This window comes from Perna viridis, chromosome 11 (genome assembly GCF_037379345.1).
Source record: "Perna viridis isolate PV_CMFRI_1.1 ecotype Kerala chromosome 11, ASM3737934v1, whole genome shotgun sequence".
NCBI lineage: Eukaryota > Metazoa > Mollusca > Bivalvia > Mytilida > Mytilidae > Perna > Perna viridis.
This window is the reverse complement of record NC_142455.1, coordinates 28,459,532-28,484,595: the sequence shown is the minus strand read 5'-3', so window position 1 is coordinate 28,484,595 and position 25,064 is coordinate 28,459,532. Positions and strand designations below refer to the sequence as shown.

The 25,064-nt window shown below is 32.5% G+C and overlaps 1 protein-coding gene across 2 annotated transcripts; it reads right to left on the bottom strand.

Annotated features, from left to right (window-relative positions):
- Positions 1-2,364: 2,364 nt before the first annotated feature.
- LOC148603610 (uncharacterized) lies at positions 2,365-20,150 on the bottom strand. 2 transcript variants are annotated; one of them, XM_088552643.1, is made up of 15 exons: positions 20,022-20,150; positions 17,990-18,073; positions 16,582-16,680; positions 15,869-15,928; positions 15,266-15,355; positions 13,758-13,829; positions 10,849-10,917; positions 7,968-8,024; positions 7,453-7,512; positions 6,843-6,899; positions 6,280-6,658; positions 5,116-5,295; positions 4,559-4,848; positions 3,793-4,397; positions 2,365-3,133 (listed from the first exon to the last, which is right to left on the bottom strand). In XM_088552643.1, the coding sequence occupies exons 2-15, from the start codon at positions 18,055-18,057 to the stop codon at positions 2,796-2,798; spliced, it is 2,424 nt and encodes an 807-aa protein (XP_088408769.1). In that variant the 5' UTR covers positions 18,058-18,073; positions 20,022-20,150; the 3' UTR covers positions 2,365-2,795. The 2 variants fall into 2 exon arrangements, with proteins under 2 accessions (XP_088408769.1, XP_088408771.1); XM_088552645.1 differs by lacking the exon at positions 16,582-16,680.
- Positions 20,151-25,064: the final 4,914 nt, after the last annotated feature.

Here is a 25,064-nt window from a genome sequence, read left to right as displayed (position 1 = left end):
CATACCACTTCTGCAATTACTTTTAAATGTTTGGACCGTGTGTATAGCATATATTCTTTTTGCTTTGGCATATCAATATCAACGGATATCTAATGATATGCAAAAAAAAGATTATTATTTGTCTTTTCCGAAGTTTTAAAGCTAGTATATTCTTCTCATCATGGCATATACTAGTAATATCTATTAATCTTTCGTTTTGATATAGTTAGTAAAACAATCTCAGCAGGGCCCCGTTTCACAATAATAAAATATTTCCTTTTTTTTCTTTCCTCAAATCTTTTCATTGTTTTACATCAAGGAGCTGATGACGTTATAAACTTTGTTACGTCACTTTAAACAACGAAGCCAAACTTTCTGAAAATGTCTATGCGATCTTTAAATATACATTATACAACTATATCAGTGTTCTTTATATACATTGTAAAGAACTGATAAATACATAGGGTATAGATAGACCTACAACTTAGTGAAATGGATTGCTGTACTTGTACGGAAAATGTAGTACTGAAACGATACTGTAAAACACAGTACTCAAAACCTACTGAAACATACAGTTCTGAAAATGTACTGTATTCAGTAATGGAACAGTACTGGAAAATTCAGAAATAAAACAGTACTGTAAAATTCAGTAATGGAACAATACTGTAAAATTCGGTAATGAAACATTACTGTAACGTTACTATAAATGACAGTACTCTAACGTCACTGTAAAATACAGTACTGTGTCAGTAGTCATTACAACAGTACAGTTGTAGTACAAATTAGAAATGTATAAGCCTAACATTACGCTTACCCTAGCGGTGCACCTGGTCCATGCTCCCAGATTTTGGTGGAGTCCGAGTTGTTCATTTGCTTTAGTTAATTTGTATGTATGATTTTAGTTACTTTATGTTCTTTGTTGTGTATGTCTGTTTTCCATGTCTGGTCTTTGTCCCTGGATTACATTCTTTTGATTCCCATGATTACTCATTGCAACATTATTGTTAGTTATAACTGATTTTTACATGTATTTGATATGTAGAGTCAGTTTTGAATATATTGACATATTGCCATCTTTTAATTAGAATAAATATTTACAGAACTTCTTTGGGTTTTAAATACATACTTGGTGATCAGTGGTCATCCGATAAAATAGTCCCCATTTAAATAATCCTTTTGGGTAATACATTTCACATATCTCAGAAAACGAGCATCATTTTCTTTTATGAATTGCATATTACCGAAAAAAAGGAATAAATGACATTTTGTTTAAGATATTAATTTCATCACGGTATATATCAGGGCTCGCAAGATTTGAACCGTCACAAAGTCACTATCAAAAACAAAATGTCATTTATTCCTATAGTATACGAATGGATTCCCAAAGTCATAACAGAAAACACACCAATGTGTCACATACATGTAGTTGTTACAAACCAAACTTTAGCCATTTATTACACATTCACTGTTAGACCTAACCTAAGACCCATTGTGTAATAGATGTCCATAATCAAAAGAACCTACATGTACATGTAAGAACATAGCATTGAGGGTATGAACATGTAAATTGGGCCAGCCGGTATAGGACACAAATAAAATTTCAATCCCACTCACACAAATAAATAAGTAATCAAATACTAAAATGCACCACCTGCCTCAGTTGGTCCAGTTCAAACAGCAAAATAACATGCATATTTCCGTATACAATATACACGTATCAAACTCTTGATAATCTTTTAAAAACATGGCAATTAGTGTGTGAATTGCCTCAGTCAGTCTCATATTCCTACTTGAAACTTATGTAAGTCATACATTGTAACCCTTAAGTATCTTTGTTAAGAATCATCGTGAATCAGGAATACCTATACTATGTGATTTGGTTGCAACCTCTATTCTAAAGCTGTTAGCTTAATTTTATGTATTGTCATAACCAGATTGACAGGGCAGCCCTACGAACAGAACGAAACTCAAGACTCATATTGCATGCAAATTATGATAAATATCATAAATTAAACCGGATATAATTCGGGGTCAGACAAGTCTGACTACTGGGTTGGTGAATATCCTCTGATATATATAAAAAAAAAACCTAACTGTATACAAAGATTAAGTATCCACTAAACTAGATTTTATTATGTTAGGACTTAAAGTTGTGATATCAGTGAATAATATCTCAAATCAGTATATTTTGAGGGTAAGGTTAAGAACACGGGTCCGTAAAGAAAAAATAAACACGATAGGAAATTGCTGCCAAAATATCAGAGCCAATAGAAATAGAAGAAGTTGCAGTAAATCAACAATGAAGGAAATTACAAGAATAAATATCACCACAGTTGAATAAAACACCTGTCGTAAATCGTCAAGTAAAAATGTGCACTTGTCAAATTCAATATATATAATACCATCTTTATTTCATAAAAACAAATTGTATATAATCAAATTATAAAAATACAATTGAAACGAAATGTTATTTATACAATGCAAATGGTTTTATAAGGCTACCATAATTCGACAACAAAACCATTGTAATTTGATAGAAATACTTCTTAAAAAATCAGCTTTGATAAATAATAATTATAATAATAACAATAATTATCATCAACATCAATGATTCAAAAATACACACGACATGCTAAACAAGGAACCACAATTCTTACACTTGTTGTTTTAAAAACACCTTTTGACTATTATATTAACGGTGTTTATGACAATAACATGCATAATATAAAAACAATTTTGTTAACAAAAAAGACTTTCAGTTTTCTTACCTGCATTTGTCAAATTGGTTCGATGCTATAAAAAGACAATATCACTTATCACTTTTTTATAGTAACAACTGTGTTCTTTCTTTCCAAGTTAAATCTTGTTATCTTCATATTCTCCCGGTAAAGCTCCTCCACCTTGTCAGCTAAACTATTTTCGTCCGAATCCCTTAATGCTGAAGACAGTCGTTGTATTTTTGTATCTTCATTACTTATGTCAATAGCAGTTTTCAGTAGCTGAAGATGTCTCGATGATGTAGTCAGTTGTGCATAGTCATTTGTTATTTGTTCGTACTGGGCTTTCGTCATGTCTAAATTTATCACAACTTTAAACATGGAATCTGGGCTTAAAGACTGCGCAATTGCTAATAGACCTTTGTCTGAGAAGAATACTGTAAAACAAAATGAATGGGTATGTTTGGTTTAATTCAAATAATTTGTATAGCATATAGAAATATATATATATAATAAAGTATAGCGAGAAATTTTCCGGCGATCGCACAAATAAAAGCCTAATAATTGCGTCTCAGTTTAATAAGAAATCTTTTTTTGATTATGTCGTCAATTTTGCCATGGTAAGACGGACGAACTGACATAACACATCTTTATATTTTGAATTATTGTTATCTTGTCAATACTTCTATCGTTAACACATTTGATTCCCTTAAAAAAATCATATTATTCTACACTAAATCTTGACTTGTACGTCATTCTAGATGTTAAATCATTTTAAACGTTAATTTTCATTGGGCACATGAAAATTATTCTTAATGCAAAATTGAATACAAAATTAACATAAACATAAACATACACTAAATCTTCCTTGCAAATTGTTCATTTTTTTACCATTTATTAAGTAATGCCTTTTTTAATTGGTATAGGTAGTAATCGACCACATTTCTTCCCTAAAAGTTTCAGTAATGTCAGTTACATACATTTTAGTTCAAATTTTAAAACCAAAATATAATCAACTGAAAGTATAACCTTTCAATGACTGATATAAGTATAACTTTTATATCTCTATCGTTTTAAGTTCAAATAAACATCCTACTTTCATCGAAATTAGCTTGAAGTGGTTGACCTTTCCGAACATCAGACGCTGCCGTCATCTGTCTCGATACAGGTGCACTCCTTGATGTCATGTGAGTTTGTCGTGGTGTAGGTTTTCCTCTACTGCTCCAGGGGTCGTAATGAATGGCGTGCAAGTCCTTCTTTGTCCCATTATCTTCCTTAAATGATATAATTCCATATACGGCGCTTTCCATACCGCTATACTTTTCAACAGGAAATATAATGAAATTGTCTGCAGCAATGGGAAAGAATGTTAAAAAATAGTATCCTTTTCCGATATGTTTGGTGAGGGCAAATCTCCCACCGACATCGACACGTATACGCTGGTTAACTGGAAAGAAGAAATCTGGACTAGGGCATTGTCGAACTAGTTCATATCCCATTTGTTTACGCCGTTGTGTCACATCTTCGAAGCTGTCTTTTGTTATACATTCCAACATTACTGAAATGCTATTCGGTTTCCTACTTCCGACAAAGAATACAATTTTACAGCATATCTTGTCGCCTATTGCAACTTCAATTTCATCGGGTAGTAGATCCTGTAGTTTTCCAAACATATCAGACCGGACTTTTAGAATTACATACCTTAAAATTAAAAATAGATACACATATTTAGTTTCATTTATTCGATCTATTAGTTAATCAACTAGAAAATACTACACATTCCATTTACTGCTTTTCGAATGAATAAATTATTTATCATTTTCATTTCATGCTATGGTGCATTTTTAGAGTATTGCACTTACTCGCTAAAGCTTGTGACCGCTACCGTCGGAATTCCATTTCTTTCTTCGACTTCTAGGTCCGTCAAATAAAAATTCCGGTTGTGTTTTCGTCTGAATACTCCATACCGACACTCAACATTACTGCTTTCTATTCCTGGAAGATCATCAACTGGAAGTTGTATTTCTACAGGTTTTTCGAAAGAAGGTACAAAGTGCCGAACTGACAAGCATTCTGATATTGCTAGAATGAAACAGTTCCTCGGATTTCGTTCTATTTTTGTTGCCATTGATTCTCTGTTCAGTGGAATTACCTGGAAGGAAAGTGTAAAATGAAGGTAATAACATGTATAATAATCTTTCCTAACTGCTAATCATCTATCGGGAAATGAGATAATCATAAATTAACTGGACAAATCATGGATAAACCAGAAAAATAAAATTAGCCACTACGATCCTGACTTGGTATATTCACTTCAAAGTGAAATGGTCGATTAAACTAGATCAAATGTTGAATAAAAAATGATCGCAAGTTAAAATGTTAGATAAGTCATCAAATGACTACCCACTACGAAACGTACCCTGATATCTACTTCTTCGTCACGTGATACCGTTCCAACTGGAAAGTCTATCGTTATTCTGTTATCTGCATCTGATACATATTCATATCCTTCCGGTTTGATAATGCATTTATCCTCTCTAGGGGTTGAAACGATACAGAAAGAGTCCATTTGGTTGACATTGAAAGTAATAGTACAGTCCTATCAAAAAGATAGATCAGGAAAGGTTTAGAAGGAGTAATCAAGGGAAGCAAAATTCTAGTGGTAATCAAAAAAATGTAATCTGCGGGACAAAGACCAGACATGGAAAACAGACATAGGCAGCAAAGAACATAACGTAACTAAAATAATAAAAAGTAAAAAAAGCAAATGAGCTACTCGGATTCTTATCAAAGAAGATTATATAGTCAACAACAATACAACTGTTTAGGTTAAATCTCACTACAGAAATACTAAGAAGAAAATTCTAACTAACAGTATGACCTATATTTACCTTAGAATCCCATAACATTTTAATGAAATAAAACATTAGTGTGTTTTTATATTCTTAATATTTTTTAATTATTAAAAATAGAATAATATACAAAAATACAATTTGAACTTAAGCATGATAATTTTTTTCTAGAAACATCCGCTGAGTTGCTCATAGAAAGTAAAGTCCGGGGTAGACGAAAGAGCAAAGGAAAATTATGACACGTTGAACAAATCAGTTTTCATGGCGCAAATGGATACATCGTAACGATCCACAAGTTAATGATAACGACCAGAAAACTTTTGTAGTGATGACTTCAATCTTGTAGCAACATAACTCTGCTCCAGGAGCCTATTTGTTGGAATTCTAGCGCGATACAAAAAGTCTGCGTAGTTTCGGCAAGCTATGGCAAAGTATGAGTTGTGATATGAACACTCCATACCCAGGTGCAGAAGGGATGTTGCCACAGATGAAAGGAAAGTTGACAATAATGAATGAAAGGTCATCACGTTTGTCGTAAAGTTTGGTCAAAAGGTTTCCTTTACCATCGATTTCTAAGTGTAAGTCAAGATATGAGGCTGACCTCACAGTGTCTGTAATATCCTTTATCTCAAGTTCTTTGGAGTAGATGCGATGTATCAAATCCCCAAAATTAGGATTGTTTAAAGATATTCCTAATAACTTTATTTAAAAAAAAAGCAACATTTACTCACAGCATGGTGATAGATAGTACCGAGTATCGTCCACTGCTTCTTAAATCTCACATACGCATTGAAATTCAGGCAAAGCCCATTCATTTGACTCAGTTCAGGTATTTGAACTCTAATTGTTATATTACTGCTGTCAATGTCAGGAAAGTACAAGTATTTTGACAATCCCTTATAAATTTGTGCTTCATTCATAATTTGCCTTCGAATATGGAATATGTCAGTGCGGAATCTATGGACGTGGGAAAAATTGTTTTCTTTCAAAAAAGCGCTTCTTTCTTCTGGAGTCCATACCGTTGATTCAAAATTGCTGTCCTCTGGTAGAAGATACGATGGGTAAAGTATTTCGATACCGTTCCCTGCGTCACTAGTTCTAAAAACACTGCTATAAAACAAATGAAAATCACAATTTGTGTGAATATCTTATATGATCAAACATTTTTAAAGTTTTATGCTTAAACATTATTTCAAATAAAAATAAACCGGTGACCTAGTAAGCACCAGATGATTGGATCATTTTTTGACAAAAAAAAAGTTATTAACACAGCGAAATGCATGAAAATATTTACCTTCTTTGTTCAAATGGTCCATTTTGTTTAGTTAAAATACTGCATTCTAAATCTTTCCTGTAAATAATAAAGACGACACATATTGTAGATACTAATGTTTGTCTCAAGAGTTCTTTGTTGTAGATGTAAATCAAAATATTAAAGATTTTGTTGAATATTCTTTTTATAAAATCAATTGTTTCTGTAAGTCAATGTATTCTCTGAACCAAATTAAAAGATTAAGTATTAATTGGATTATAAATTGGAAAGAGTGAAGGGCCAAACTATGAGCACGAGTGATTATATTTTGGTTAATCACGATAACCCATTATATAGATTCTTTCCTTTATTCCTTGCTATTTTCAACAAAAAATTTTAATTGTGGATTTGTGATGTGACATTCTGTGACGTTTTGGCGGGAAAAAGTAAAAATTACCGAAATTTTTTTTTCACCAGTGTGAATTTTTAACACAGGGAAAATTAGGTAAATCACTGTTATCCATATAATAATTGTATATATTCTCTCCGAATAAGGTCATTAGTATTCACTCATCGCACATCTAGCAGAATGTTACGATCGAAGACACATTAATCTGACCTATTCAGTATAACGACACGAATGATAGTATACCTTGACTCATTATTCTTTCTATCTTTTGGAGCTTTCTTTTTCGTTTCGTTTTTCTTGCATCTAAATATATTTATACATTTCACGTTGTGATAATTTGAATAAAAAAATGGGGTTTTCTTGTTATCAATTTAATAATAATTTTATATAAAACCCTATTTCATTTGAAAATTTGTTTATATCCCGCAAATAAATTTGCATGGGAGAAACACCAACACTAAACTCGCGCGTACTATCTTTCAATACGTTATAATTTGATAGACATAATACATGTTCAAAAAACATCTGGAGATAAAAAAGAATTTGTGCTGCTCACATCAATGAATCAATGAATTCTGCTAACAAGCTATACTTGTGCATATAGAAAGGGCAAAGCATCATTTTGCATGCGAAGCATTGTCTTTGCTGGTGCAGTTTTCCTTTAATTACATCATAAAATAAACGAAAAAGGAAAGGTGGGTTGCTTGTTCCAATTTTTGTTGACCTACAAGTTGATTTGTCTTTTTTATGATGCTTACTTTTTATCATCGCCTTTCTTCAATTTCGTATTTTTCCAACATAATGGATCTTCAAGTCTAATGAAAAATCAAATTACAAAAATAATGATCATCTGAAAATTGTTGTTGAAGCTTAGTGGTAGTATCAATTCAAAGTGAATCGTGAAAAATTCTTCAGGAAACCCTCAATGCCAGATTATTTTAAAAATATAAACGTATCAGACCTATGATCTTTCAACTCTATCTTACTATTCTCCATACTCAGTTGAAGTCCTGATTTAAGTAGTACTCCAGCTAAGGATCATGCAAAATGTGAGTCATGGGTTAAAAGCCTACATATATTTATTTTTGATATTTTGTTTGAAGTGTCATAGTAAACAGAAATTAACATGTGGTTTTTCACATAACCTGTGCTAGGAGATAAAAACTACATCGAATACACTGTAGATTTCAAAATTAAGTCAGATAACATAAATACAATAGAATCTACTGGGTTTTCAATGTGGATTATCTCCTAACAGCAGGCAAATTTGAATGAATAATTAAACATTTCATAGTACAGACCCATAGAATAACTTAATCACAAAAATAAAAATATGTAGCCTTTTTTGGGGTGTATCACATTTTTTCAGATTTTGCATGATTCTTACAAAGAAAGTTACTTAAAACATTATGCATCGTTGTTCCTCCGAAAAAAAAAAACAAGCTACACCTTAGTAGATATAAGTACATAGTATTTGGAAGCTATTTCTCATATTTTGTAAAAATTGATTCATAATCATTATATACAGAAGATGTAAATATGCTGAATTTTTTTTATTGGCAACATATTTCTCAACTGTGGCGGACGAATCTTTCAACAGACGGTCGGCATTCCAATGGGAAAATTTTTTTTCCGCTACTCATTGACCTGTTCTTTTACTATTATGAGGCTGACTTTATAACTGATCTTATCAAAAAAATATATCGTTTAGACAGATCCTTTCATATCAGTTTCCGCTATTAAATGATATATTGTCTTTAAACAATCATAGTTCCAGATATTATACATCTACATCGCTTCTACCACTAAAGTACTTGCGATAAAGGACACAACAGACGCTATGAAGTCAGGCTCAGATCTTGACCTAGACATGGAGATCGAAAAAGCATTACTTCATGACAATAGTTATAACTTCTTATTAAGTATTGTCAACTTTCCTTTCATCGGTAGCACCTGAGTATTGAGTATACATATCACGTTTTTCAACAAACAAATTGTGCCCCTTTACTTTCTGACCTATTCCTTCACTCTTATGAGGCTGAATTTACAGTTGATCTGATCCGAAAAAAAAGAATATCGTTTGGCTAGATCCTTTGATCTCCGTTTCCGCTATATAGATGACGTATTATCTTTAAACAATCCTAATTTCGGGGATTGGATACATCGCAACTACCCCAAAGAACTTCAGATAAAGGATATTGCAGACACTGTTAAGTCAGCCTCATATCTTGACATAGTAATCGATGGTAAAGGAAAATACTGACCAAACTTTACGACAACCGTGATGACTTTTCATTCAGAATTTTCAATTTTCCTTTCATCTGTGGCAACATCCCTTCAGCACCTGCGTATGGAGAGTTCATATCACAACTCATACGTTATGCCAGAGCTTGCCGAAACTACGCAGACTTTTTGTATCGCGCTAGAACTCTAACAAATAGGCTTCTGGAACAGGGTTATGTTGTTACAAGATTGAAGTCATCACTACAGAGGTTTTATGGTCGTCATCATGAACTCATGAATCGTTATGGTGTATCCATCTGCACAATGAAAACTGATTTATTCAACGGGTTATAGTTTTCCTTTCCTCGTTTATCTACCCCGGACTTGACCTTTTATGAGCAACTCGGCGGGTGTTTCTAGAAAAACAGAGGACGCTTACCCTGCCGATGCACCTGGTCCATGCTCCCAGGTTTTAGTGGAGTCCGAGTTGCTCATTTCCTTTAGTTACTTTGTATGTATAATTTTAGTTACTTTATGTTCTTTGTTGTGTATGTCTGTTTTCCATGTCTGGTCTTTGTCCCTGGATTACATTCTTTTGATTACCGCTATAACCGTGGTTCCCTTGATTACTCTTTTACAACTCATATGTTTTGCCAGGGCTTGCCGTAACTACGTGGACTTTTTGTATAGTACTAGACTTCTGTTGCTACAAGATTGAGGTCATCAGTACAGAAGTTTTATGGTCGTAATCATAAACCAGTTGATCATTTTGGTGTATCAATCTGCACCATTAAAGCCGACTTGTTTAATTTCCTTTTTCGTCTACTCTGGACATGACATTTTATAAGCAACTCGACGGATGTTTCTAGAAAAGCAGAGAACGCTTACCCTGCCGATTCATTTGGTCCATGCTCCCAGATTTTAGTAAGTCTAGATTGCTTCTGTCTTCCAAGTACGTGTTATTTTGTGGTTATTTCATTAGATGTATGTGTTTGTTTTCCCTGTCTTGTCTTTATCTTTGGAATGTATTATTTTGTTTTCGGCTCGAATCTTGGTTACTCAGCCACTGATTACTCATTCAAGAGATAATCCATACTGAAATGTTCGTATCTTACTGTCCAAGTATTGCATCACATTTTATAATAGTTTAAAATAGAGGTACATGGACATGCTATTTTTTTAAAATAAAAGCCAGGCTCTAAAATATTTTTAACTTCGAAATCAAATAACTTCACATTAATCCCTATGTTGTACTTATATCACCTATAATTGAGTTTGGTGAGGGTCAGACTATTTGAAAAAGCGAATACACCTCTTCACAAATGGCTTATTTTTAGTGTTAGTTTCTGTGCAATTTTAATGTGCATGCAGTTTCAATAAATAAACATACGCACAACTATCTTTAGTCAAGCTTACCTTGACTTCATCTTTCGTTTATTCAGGTCTTTACTGTGGCTGGTCTCTGGTGGGACCGATACTTCACAGCTGTTTGTGAAAATAAAACACACTGTTGAAAGCATCTTAAAAATCTTCATAAGGAATTAGATGACACTTTTCTTTGTTTAAAGGATTTAATTTTAATTAGAAAAACCAAGAATACTGAAATAATAGAATTAAGCTATATTTGTTAATTTCTAAAAGACAGGCAAAATTGCTTACCCATCAATCACCCTTTAAAATGAATGGCGTTTGTATTTCAAATAAAAAAAATATATTGGCGTTTTGTCCCAATAATATGAAATATAAAAGTGTGAAAACATTTACCGCAACATATATAAATTGTTCATGAAGCTTAGCTTTGTGTACACTACCATTAGAACAGAGTCGAATTAAACTACTAGTACAACAATAACAAGATATAAGTAGAGAAAGATCAAAATAACACAATAATATATAAATAGTTAGGCATCGTAATATTTCATCGAGATGCATATGCAAATACGTATATGGAAAAGTCAAAAATGAACAAGATTAGGAGCAGGCCATACAACATAATGACATGTAAATATACGAAACGCCGCAACTGTCTTTTGCTGATGGTTTTCTATATACGCAGTACATTTCTCGTTATACACAGTACATTTTATGGTATACATAGTGTATTTCACATTATATGTGGTCGTGGACTCATTATACGCGGTTCATATATCTTTATGTGCAGTATAGCTGTCATTATACGTGGTGCGTTTTTCATTATATGCAGTACAAAACTGGGTATACGCAGTACTTTTCACATCATACGTGATACACATATATTGTTATACGCAGTGCATTTTGCAATATACGCTGTACATTTCATGAGGAAAGACATTATACGCAGTATTTTACGCCTTATTTGCAGTAGTTTCAACTTTTAACATACTGCTTTGTTTTATATATGCAGTGGAAAATTCACTGGATATACGCAGTGCATTTGTCATTATACGTGGTTCTTTCGACATTATACGCAGTAGATATTTCGTTATGATGATGATCATTTATTCTCGTTACTTCCAGTAAATGTACGACTGTAACAGAACCCGCGGACTATTTTGTTGGAGCTTTTTTCACTCTGACGCCCAAATGTCGTCTGTAAAACTGAAGGCCTGTCTGGAAGAAATTGGTCATGTCGCTACTACAGATGAACAGTCACGAGTAGTGGATCGACGATGTTTGGAGGTGACTTGTATTTTAAATAGCAGAAGGGGTCGTTTCTGCAGATTAACTTTGGTTGAATAGTCAAATCCATACATAGTAAATTTATGTTTAACATTATAATAGTTTGTACAGCATTCGATTGCATGGCCTTCATTTACTTCAAAAAAGCGTCCATTAAAAATGTAGACAATAGTTTGGTATGAGGCTTCAGTATGATGAGTTGTACTGTGTATCTTTATTTCATAATAGTCGCGAATCAACTTCCTGTTTAACGGACATTTAACTTAGAATAACATGGCCAACACATATATGTTAATCAAGCATAACTTTAACACCATTCATCAGAATGATTTGAAATTTGGTATGAGGCTTCAGTATGATGAGTTGTATTGTGTTTCTTAATATCATAAAATTCCTATTTTATAAACTCTAGAATTATTTTTTATATTTGATGCTCTAAATCTAAGAAACTCCTAAAATTGTAAATAGTTAAATTCTTATTTTAGATAATTTTATTGCACATGTACAGATTTTTATGTTTTTAGAGTCTTAATTACTTTTTTTAAATTTAAAAATTGTGTTAGAAAGAAAAAAATAATGAAAACTTCACGATTTTTTTATGCACGGTGCTGGTGTATGTCTATAAGCACTATATTTTATGCAATGATGGTGGTATAGCGCGGTACTACCATCACTTTTAAATCATTCGCGTCGTACTCCGTACCAATGGAGGTTTGCCTCGATTGGCAGAAGTTTGTACAGATAAAGATAAAGATGGCGAATCAACTTCCTGTTTAACGGACATTTATATTAACTTAGAATATTTACAACACATCAATTTTCATCAAGTAATGTGCAATGAAATAATCTAAAATAAGAATGTTTCTTCATGTTTCATCATCAATCTTTTCGTCGACGAAATTCTGCAGAAGCGTTCCTAGACCAATTTCTTCCAGACAGGCCTTCAGTTTTACAAACGACATTTTGGGCGCCAGAGTGAAAAAAGTTCCAACAAAATAGTCCCGCGGGTTCTGTTACAGTCGTACATTTACTGGAAGTAACGAGAATAAATGATCATCATCATAACGAAATATCTACTGCGTATAATGTCGACAGAACCACGTATAATGACAAATGCACTGCGAATATCCAGTGAATTTTCCACTGCATATATAAAACAAAGCACTATGTATAAAGTTGAAACTACTGCAAATAAGGCGTAAAATACTGAGTATCATGTCTTTCCTCATACTGTGAAATCTACTGCTCATATTAGAAAATGTACTGCGTATAATATAAAATGTACAGCGTATATTGCAAAATGCACTGCGTATAACGATATATGTACCACGTATAATGTGAAAAGTACTGCGTATACCCAGTTTTGTACTGCATATAATAAAAAAACACACCACGTATAATGACAGTTATACTGCACATAAAGTTATATGCACCGCGTATAATGAGTCAACGACCACGTATAATGTGAAATACACTATGTATACCATAAAATGTACTGTGTATAACGAGAAATGTACTGCGTATATAGAAAACCATCAACAAAGGACAGTTGCGGCGTTCCATATAAATAGTTAAGAATTTCCATATATGTAAGTTATTAAGTACTTTCTTATAACTTTTTTGTTGATTATTTCTGCCCGGAAAAGTTTGAAGTTCTATACACATACTTAAGAGGATCATTACTTGTCCGAAGTTCATATGGTAATTCCTCTTCCTTGGATACCTCTTCTTTTTCTTTTCTTTAGGACATAATATAAAAACACATAATTAGCTGTTTGGTATAGTTATTGGATTCCAATTTAAATCTTTTTGTTTTGTTTTGCTTTTTAATTTGCTTGTTAGTTAAAAGGTATGTATGGTTGGTTACGATGCTGTTAGAAAACTAATTAACAAAGTTCAGCATGTTTATTTTTTTTTCAAAACTATGTACAATTCTACGGGTAAATGTGCTCGATTTATGTAAAGAGTAATCAAGGGAACCACGGTTATAGCGGTAATCAAAAGAATGTAATCCAGGGACAAAGACCAGACATGGAAAACAGACATACACAACAAAGAACATAAAGTAACTAAAATCATACATACAAAGTAACAAAAGTAAATGAGCAACTCGGACTCCACTAAAAACTGGGAGCATGGACCAGGTGCACCGGTAGGGTAAGCGTCCTCTGCTTTTCTAGAAACACCCGCCGAGTTGCTCATAAAAAGTCAAGTTCGGGGTAGACAAACGAGGAAAGGTGAACTATGACCCGTTGAATAAATCAATTTTCATGGTGCTGATGGATACATCATAACGATCCACAAGTTCATGATGACGACCAGAAAACTTCTGTAGTGATGACTTCAATCTTGTAGCAACATGACCCTGTTCCAGAAGTCTATTTGTTAGAGTTCTAGCGCGATACAAAAAGTCCGCGTAGTTTCGGCAAGCTCTGGTATAACGTACGAGTTGTGATATGAAAACTCATGTTAACGTTACAAACAAAGTTAATGTGAATTTTATGATCAATATAAATCAATGCATTTCTTTAAATCATTCAGTGTCTACTGTTGTTTTAAGCATTTGCTATTGGTTTAGATCAGGGGTAACTCATAAAATTAGATAGAAACAGTATATCAATATACATTCATTATATACTTTACGTTATTTCTTTATCAACTTAATACGATATAGTATAAGATACACATCTCATGTATCTCATAAACCTATCGAAATATATTTTAAGTCAGAAAGATATCTTATTAACACCATCAAATACCTAGCAAAAATAAAACAAAACATTTTAATAAATTAATAAGTTTAGTTTTAGGTAGCGCTTTTCCTTTATCATTTATATTCTATAATACTCATGTGCATTGCATTCATGTGTATTTACTTCATTTCTCTATTAGCGTGTTGACCAGCTTGTAAAGACATAAAGAGTATATTGTTTTTCATAAATAGGTAAAAGAATGGTTATAGTGAAACGTTACAAATGCACTAGCGTATTATCTAGATACAAAATAATAAATACTTTCAGAGATCACCAAAACATCTTCAATAAGTGTAAACACACATGCTAAAGTAAACTCTAGAAGGCCCAACAACAAAGTAGTAAAATCCACTGTAACTGAACGATAAAAATTCTTTAAAATCAAGCTTAAAAATAATATAAATAACGTTTGACGAATTTACTTCTCTAAGTATTCCAAATCTGTTTCCTGTATGATATTCTGTACTGTAGAGAGCCTTGATGTGCTTTTGTCATCGCTTTTTGATGCTGATCTACGTTAACATATATAGAAAAAAATGAACTTGATAAGACATATTTATGAAACGAACATGTGCAGACATTTTCAGGGGCAAATGCGTACCGGCCAGAACGTTTAACAAAGGGAATGTCCAGACAGTAATTGGCTTATTTAAGTCGATATTTTGCACAAAACTACGAAATATTTCGACCATTGGTGGTAGAAACCAAGCTGATAAAGTATGCATGAAGCAAATATTGTTCTAAACATTCCATAAAATGACGATAATTTTACCGATTTTCTTACCAGGAACTTTGGATCTTTTTCTCCTACAAATCATGGTAATCTTTCCCAATTTATAAACAATATGTAAATATCTTACTTAAACGAAATGTAATTACTGATTATTGTGGATTGGTACATGTTACATTTTCCCAATTGCTGGTGTTTTAACGATTTTTTTTGTTTTAGGGTTAAACTTTTAACGTCAGTCGCATCTTTTAAAAGATAATTTGTTAAAACTTTGCAAAATAAATAGTATTCTTACCTCTTCGGTCCATCGTCTATTTCTTCTAGATAATAAGTCTCTCGATCCTTTGTCTTTTGTCTTGAAAAATAAAAGCAGACAGAAATAAAATTTCAAACAAATCCTTTGGGTTTTCCCCGAATTCAACAATATTATCTCAAACAATATGTTTCTGAAACATATTTCATTGAATGGCAATGATGACAGAACTGCAAGGGTTCCAGTAATAAACGTTTTAAATAAAATATTCTGAACCTCAAATTGTCAGATTAAAGAAAAATAGAATAGCATTAGCGGTACCTAAAAGTTACAAAAGGTTCATCATTGAAGTCAGGCATAATCCAATACAGGCATAGATTTCGCGAAGAAATTACTTTTTGACAAAAAAAAAACCCTTAAAATTCCTGAAATTGTATGTCTCCGCAATGAAGCTGCTACTAAAAGTTGCGATTAGCTTAGCACATTTTAAAAGACAAATATTTGCCAAATATTACATCATTTTACACTGAGATTAGATATAAACATTACAGGGATTTTTAAAAGGAAATGATAAATGTATGTCGGCAACCGCAAACAGTAAAAAACGGTGTATGGCCGGCCCCCAAAAGATTTCCCCAGAAACATCTCGATATTTACTTAATTAAGTAGTAGAATAGTGCGATTCAGTTTAGCAATAGTAGACATCAAAGAAAAATTCTATAAATTCAAATAATTTTCATTCTGATTTGCTTTACCTGTCAGTAGTTGTCTCGCTTGTTTCCCTATTTTTCTTGTAGTTAAGATCTTCTAAGTCAATGGTAAATTTCTCATTAAACTCAATCTGTGTTGAGGGCCTTCAAAAATAATTATATAATATTTGTGGATAAACTGTCCAATATCGTGATATTTAGACTGCCCACAGGACAGTGGTATTGACTAAGACTGCGATAATGACCGAGCAACAGGCAGGGTCATTATCGCTGTCGCAGTCAATATCATTGTCCTAAGGGCAGTCTAAATATCACCATATTGACCAGTTTATTGACAACTATTAAGTTTATTTCATTGAGGAACCATGTCCTTGATTTTTTTTTTTCAGAAAGCGATGCAAATCGTGTTTCTGCATCAGGAACAGACGTGCGGCCACCATATTTACATTGACAACTACTAGATCACGAATGCGTTTGAATAAGGAGATGTAACTCTAAACTCGTAACCGGGCATTACCACGATGTGACAATGCCCGAGGGCATTGTCACATCTTGGTATTGACTGGTAAAACTTTTTTACTACAGATTAATCAATACTATATGAAAAGGTTTTATCCAATTGAAATTACTGATTTTTCACTGATATGAAATAATAATAATTACCGAATGATACAACGGGCATTTCACTTGAACAAGTATTACATGTATAGCTTTTAAGGCCCGATATTTTCTTTGTTTGTTACATTAAAAATGTAAGAGAAAATTAACAGTGTAAAAACTTTTTTTCACTTAAAACACAATTGTTTGTTCTGTCATGTTAAAAGGACAATTATTATATATAAATTGTAGCATTGCTCCTGTTTATAGTGACCATTATTTGTGGAGTATAACAACACCCCTCCTTATTTATAGTGACCATTATTTGTGGAGTATAACAACACCCCTCCTTATTTATAGTGACCATTATTTGTGGAGTATAACAACACCCCTCCTTATTTATAGTGACGATTATTTGTGGAGTATAACAACACCCCTCCTTATTTCTAGTGACCATTATTTGTGGAGTATAACAACACCCCTCCTTATTTATAGTGACCATTATTTGTGGAGTATAACAACACCCCTCCTTATTTATAGTGACCATTATTTGTGGAGTATAACAACACCCCTCCTTATTTTGAAGAACAAAATACCAATCTATTACAAATATGAGTTGCTGTTAACGTTCAGTGGGTCTCACTAGCCGAATAAATAAATTACATACATGTGCAATAATAGGATAAGTGTACTAGAGGTCTTGATATTTGTGATCTGGAAAATGTTTGTAAACTAGTAATGATATGAATCAAAACAGACTCGTGCTGGTGAATATTCTCGGCTTACTCTGGATACCAGGAGTATATCGACCCAGCGGCTCTAAAATACGCCAAATTTTGAAAATGTTAATAATTACCTTTCTTGTGGTGCCTCAATCGTAACTTCAGTCATTTGTGAAGACTTCACTTGCCTAGATAACGCCATGTTTTCTATTTCTTTGCTTTTAATAATAAAGAGAAGTAACATACAATCCCACTTAAAAGCATATTTACCAAACCTTTAATAAAAAAAAACATGTTTCTGTCTGTCATGTTTTTTTTTGTTTTTTTTTGTTTTTTTTTATTTTTTTTCTTTTGTTTTTTTTTTGTTTTTTTTCTTTTGTTTTGTTTTGTTTTTTTTTGTTTTTTTTTTTTGTGTCTGTTTTTTGTTTTTTTGTTTGTTTTTTTTAATTATGTTACTTGATCATATGGGTTGAAATCTGTCGCTGTACCTTTGTATAATTATGTTTGGTGGCAGTTGCAACCTGTCCAGTGGTATGAAGATTTCCTGGTCGTTCATTGAAGAGCACTGGGTGGCCTTGGGCTGACATTTTTATCACGGTGGGTTTTTGTCTCTTTGTCATTTACACCATAAATATTCTCGTAATATCAAGTTTTTCTTCTAGTGTTTTATTTATTGCCATTCAACTTAAACATCTTATTTGTAATCAATATAAACACTTTCATTATTTCATTTAACAATACACATACTTATTTGAAAACAATGTTTTTGTCATTAATGTAGATAAAATTGAGTTTAAAGTTCCATTCATGATCGTTAATGCAATACAACGAATATATTCATGTCGAATAAAAACAGAATTTCCCTTTTAATTGACACTTTAAAAAACATGATCAAGTGACTTGTGTGAAGTTTATACCTAATAAACAAAAATAATAATTTAATACAGTACATATTAGTTTGTATAAGAAAAACAATGATATAGAAATTTTTATGACTATTTACGAATAATTAAACACTGGTATTTGTTATATTACAAGCGTTTGCATTTGTTTTCTTGGAAAAGTCACTATTTTAGATGATAACAAATGATAAAAAAAAACAGACACCAAGCTAAGGACATGCAAAGTTTAAACAATGCAAAAGCAATTAATATCTACAAAAAAGAAGCACGAAGAACCCAATTTAAACTTGGAATGAAATTACTTGCTCCGGAAGCGTGAGCAGACCACGATTATTTCCAGACACAAGCCGTGCTTCCTGATTTGAGTAAAAATGAAAAACGTCTATTCACCCTTCCGATGCTTGGCGAATGTAACTTCACAGTTGTAAACTCTCTCAATACACCTACGGATTTCTTAGACGAAAAATTGAAACGGAAACGTATTTGTTATCATTTACAGGAAAATATGAAAGAGTAATCAAGGGAACTAAGGTTCTAGCGGTAATCAAAAGAATGTAACCCAGGGACAAAGACCAGACATGTAAATCAGACATACACAACAAAGAACATTAAGTAACTAAATACAATTATTACCATATAATAATTCATACAAAGTAACAAAAGCAAATGAGCGACTCGGACTCCACTAAAACCTGGGAGCAAAGACCAGGTGTACGGTAGGGTAAGCGACCTCTGCTTTTTCCAGAAACACCCGCCGAGTTGGTCATAGAAAGTCAAGTCCAGGGTAGACAAAAGAGGAGAGGAAAACTATGACTCATTGAACAAATCAGTTTTAATGGCGCAGATGGATATACCGTAATGATCCACGAGTTCATGATGACGACCATAAAACTTCTGTAGTGATGACTTCAATCTTGTAGCAATATAACCCTGATCCAGAAGCCTACTTGTGAGAAGTCTAGCGCGATTCAAAGGTCTGCGTAGTTTTCGCAAGCTCTGGCATAACGTATAAGTTGTGATATGAACACTCCATAAAATATTTTTATTTGTCAAGATAATTTTGCGATACTTAGCCTAAATTATTTTTTTCTTTTAATATTTAAATATTGTTGTAATTAGATAAATTCAAAGAAAATATGTATATATATTGTGCACCGATGTAATCGTACCGTTTATAGATAGTGGTCTTAAGCAGTTGGGGTTGCAATAGGAAAAAGTTCTTTCGAATCTTAAGCTTAACAATAAAAAAGGGGAATTACTTTACCTTCAAAGTTAATTGTATCCCAATGAATGTTTTAGACCAAACGCTAACTGGTTTTTATGCCCCATATTAAATGTTTAGTATCAGCAAATGAAAATTATTGTACCATGTACACCCATTGTTTAAAATAACCTAAATGACATATTAGCTAGTGTGTCTATTACCAATTTAAATGGATTACACATTCATTCGTTAGTTTTACTACGTATAATTTGGCAAAGATCAAACAGCTACAGTACACTAAAAATTCCATAGATTTTGATATTTTTTGTTATTAAGTTTAACTTTAAAAAAAAGAAAATGATAAATTCAGTGTCAATTCTTGGGTGATTAAATAGTCGACTTTTGTCGGGGAAAATATCTTCTACATATACTGAAATTCTATACACATGATCTTCACATGTTACCTGTCTCTTGATACCTACAACGCACTATAGAAACTACGCTGACTATTTGTACCGATCTACTCTTCTTACAAAGAGGCTGTGTTGTGTGTGTCTCTTTGCACTCTTTTGATTTCCGCTAGAATCTTGGTTCTCTTGATTACTCATTCACTTGAATCACCTATTAAAGTGTATAAGGGTCGATTGATCTTTGACCCTTCACTTTGAAAAGTACGATATTCAAAACTACATTTATTTATTCCTAATGACATATTATACCATTAGACCATATACCCTCTAGGCCCATTAAAGTTCAAGAATCCTTAGCCGTCCGCTGCACTAATAGCAATGTTTGTCTCGGTACATAATGGTTCATTGTTGATTCACAGTAATGTAGTAATGGGTGAGTTTGAAACTTTTTCAGTGAAATGTGATATATGCATTTTTCCATTCTAAACCTGATATTTTACCTTTTACCAAATTGGTGTATGAGGTCTTCCGCCATTTAACATTTTCGAAATTGTCTACAGATTTCAAGAAAGAAGTCACTTCTGGGGTAAGGAACATAACATAACAAAATCAGTGATATGTTTGCATATTTAAACTCGCCAAAGCCTATCAAGCTTTTATTTGAAATAGAATGAAATCAATCCAAGTTCCTTTGCTGTTCAGATGAGATTGATATAAAATGCTTCACACAAACGTTCCGATGATTTGTAAGAGTTATGTCCCTTAACCTAGGTGTACCTCCTTACACCATTTAATACTGAATCTAATTGTTAACGTAATCGTTTTATGACATATCCTGTTCTTTCACGGGAAGGAGTAGTCAAGGAAACCAAGATTATAGCGGCAATCAAAGAATGTAATCTAGGGACAAAGACCAAACATACACAACAAAGAACACAAAGTAACTAAAATCATACTTACAAAGTAACAAAAGCAAAAGCAAAGTTACCAAGTGTCACAAAAAATAATGAAGAATATGTAAATTCAGATCATGCGTTTTCCATGGACTTCATATGCCAGTAAAGTATGATTATTATGTATCGATCATATCTAAATATGTCCAGTTAGTGTAATTATTCCTTCTTAAATCACTGGAAAAAGCATTGTAGTCATTACAAGAAACAAATTGAGAGTCAGATTCATCAAAAGACCATATAGTTAAATATTTCAACTTTTAATTGATATTTTTAATGCTGCAAAGGAGTATACAGGGTTGAAATATCATTACTATTTATAGAATCATATCCAATCTAATACCTCAAACGAACTTTTGATTTTCCAAAAATAGTAAACACCATTATTTTCAAAACATTCATTGCAATTAATGACAACATACTGAAAAAAATATAACAAAGTTTTAGTACAAATGAGTATCTTTCTAACACTTACAGCCAAATATTATGATTTTTATTAGAATATCAGGCACTAAGAAACTAGCATAAAATAAAAGCACCCTTTTCTGTTCATCTTCTCGCATTTTTAGTACCTAAAGTACGTTCGAAATAAGGTATTTTGAAAATCAGCCAGCTGATACTGAGGTAGCCTAATACGACAGGGGACATTTAATCAATATATTTACTAAATTTCAACTTTTTATTTTCAGTTGCATAAGATTACAACAGATCAACTTGGTGTAGGAAACATTGTGCCTAAATGAAACTGTAGAGTGCATCCTTATTAATCCATACTGATGCCGGAAAATTTGTCCAAAAGAAATTTAGGAACATGACAATTTGGAGGATGTATTACTTTATAAATCGCAGTATAAGGTAATTATGAAAATATAACAGAACTGACAACATGAAAGGTGGTATAAATTAATAAATTTTCTGCGGTAGCGTTTCAAAATTTCACCTGTCTCATATTACTTAAGCTCGATTCATAATGTGACCAAAGAAAAACCCTGCCTGAACAAAGTATTAAAGAAAATATTTATTTCATAATTAAATCTTCAACTGATCAAGATTTTTTATACTTGAACATCATGACAATGATAACTATATACTGTTTACAAAAACACCTTTCAAATTGCATGGCAATATCTATATTATCATTACGTGTGTGTCAGTAAAAGGCTGCAAATTTGCCACTCACCAAAAGATGTTTTACATTTGATCGATCTTAATGTATTTTAAAATTCTTTCTTGTCTGTTTCAAACCATGACCTTAACATGTACAAAGATGACACAGAACGTTTGACAAATGTGATGTTTTAAACTCTCCAATTGTAAACAACTTTTCCATTCTTAGCGGCAATATAGCAACATCAGAAAGATGTAACTCTTAGATTTGTTTTCTTCATAAAATAGACAATTTTATTTAATAGTTATTATGTAAAATTACATACGTATCTTTTCCTAACGAAGCTTGAAAATTTGTGAAAGTAGAATACATATAAACTTTGTTATTCTGGTGTGAAACATAAACCTGATCACCAACGTATAAATTATGTATTAGTACTGAAGTAGCTTCGCGATATCGGGACGTTATAGACCCTATGAAAATTTCTGCGATTATGTGTTTATTTACAAATACTTTGAAATAAGCGTCGTCGGAGTACGACATTATCGTGGCAGATATACAATTAAACTTTCCTGTTGATTTGAAATTTTCAATATCTGTTACCCCAGTTGCAGATACGACATCAGGGAACTGAAGATCACCCGAGGTTGTTACTTGTCTTTGGTGGTGTGCCGTTACAGCAACTGTGAATAGAGAAAGAGTAATAGAGAAATGGGTATATTAAAATTGGAAGATGAATCCTCAACTTAATTAGTATAAACATTATGGAATATGAGAAATACTAATTTGTTCACAATGACGTAGTTTCCTCTTTCGTCTGAATCTGGGTTAACATCATATAAGCAACACTGCGAACGTTTATAGAAAAGCAGATGATGCTTATTCTATCAGTACAGCTGGTTTTTACATCCAGCTTTTAGTGGAATCAATACTGCTCATATGTGCTTTGTTTTTTTCAAGAAATTAACGTTATTTTCACATGAATTCATTTAATAAAAATTTAATGCGAAAAGTTCACATGAATTGCACGTGAAGGTCCGATTCACATGAACATTATGTGAACTTTGTCACAAATTATTTTTCCTTAATTCAAGGAAAATTTGCATCTGTTTGGAATACTTCCCTTAAAACAAAATTTAATCTATTAACTAACGACAGTAAAGTCATCTCATTTTCAAAGATACATTTTTTTAAATATTACCTATTTGATTCTTTTCTCCTATCATTTCTTCGATCTTGCTTTCAAGGGTAGTTAGCTTTGCAGTTATTTGGCTCAATGTGTCCTGCATAACATCGATTGAACTAGTCATTAGCACTTTATCCTTCATTAACTTGGCTAATGACGTCTCAGTCGTATTGTAATGCGCAATGAGCTCGTCCCTTCCGGCTTCCGCTCGACCAGCTAACAAAGTTATTAATGTATCTAACCCTTTACTTCAAATTCTGTAGAATTTAAATCTTTTAGTTGCGCAATAATTTTAAGATTATTAACATTTATCGAAGTTTGATTTCTTGAATTAAAAGTAGCATTGAACATTGTTTCAATATACTGCATTTTTTTTTTCGTAAAGTATGTCTACTGTTCGTACTTTGCTTTGCAAGGTTGATATTAAATACTCCATTGATGTTATCAAATCCTTTTGTGTAATTGAGTTTGCCTCTAATTCTGCCACATACTTACTTAGTATTGTATAGTTCTCCTTAAGTTCATATCACGTGTCATTTTAATTGGCACAATTCTGTAAACGTTTATCAAAGGAATACAGTTTTGTCTGTAGCTCCGCATTCAAATTATGCATGGCCTTTTCCTGCTCCACTCGTAGTTTCTCTAGATCTTGTTAAAACTGAATTTTGTCATCAATGGACAAAAACTGGTTAGCGATTGGTGTACTTAGTTGATCGGGATCGTTGTCAAGCAAAAATATAAAATTAGAAAATAGAATAGAATATGGTTGAAAAATTTGAAATAGGATCTTCATATATCACGATTTTTCACATAGGAGTAATACCAAAATGTGTTTTAAATGTAAAGGCTGCACACCTCTTATTTACAGATCAGTATAAAAGTACAAAGCATCCAACATATTTTAACTTACATTTGACATATTTGTTATACATTTCAACCGTCTGTCGTGGTCTTCTGTAACGAGGCTTACTTACAATATTTAACACTTATCTTATGTAAGCTTTGTTATTATCTAGTTTACAAATATATGTCAATGTTGTTATTAACATGTAACGATTTAAGGCTGTCCGTCACATCATCCGCCTTTTTAATGTTAATTTATTTTCATATACTCCTTAATATTTAAATAGAAAGATACCATGGTAGGTTTTGATTGGAAAGTCATCCTTGCTCACTGTATCGATTAAAGAATTTAGTTTGAAATTTTCCTCTTTATTTTTATTTGAATAAATGTGATTTGTAAAATAAAACCTGTAAAACACTTTTTTGATAAGTTTGCTTTGCAATGTGTACTTGTATCAATATTCTTGGTTTGAGGAAATGGGTGTTGCGTGTGTTCATGAATTATTAGTCCGAATTTCCTCTGACCCTGCAACCCTCCTCTTTTTTATTTGGATATTGATATGTCGGGTTGGGGTCAGAATGATGTGCCATACATAAAGTATG

Bases quoted from the DNA above. Each gene is read 5' to 3' on its own strand.
- LOC148603610 (XM_088552643.1), bottom strand. From the start codon at position 18,057: ATGGCGTTATCTAGGCAAGTGAAGTCTTCACAAATGACTGAAGTTACG. The intron at 8,025-10,848 runs GTAAGCTTGACT...ATTTTTCATTAG, and splicing joins AAACGAAAGATGAAGTCAAG to ACTTGAAGATCCATTATGTT. The intron at 4,849-5,115 runs GTACGTTTCGTA...CTTTCCTTCCAG, and splicing joins ACGAAGAAGTAGATATCAGG to GTAATTCCACTGAACAGAGA.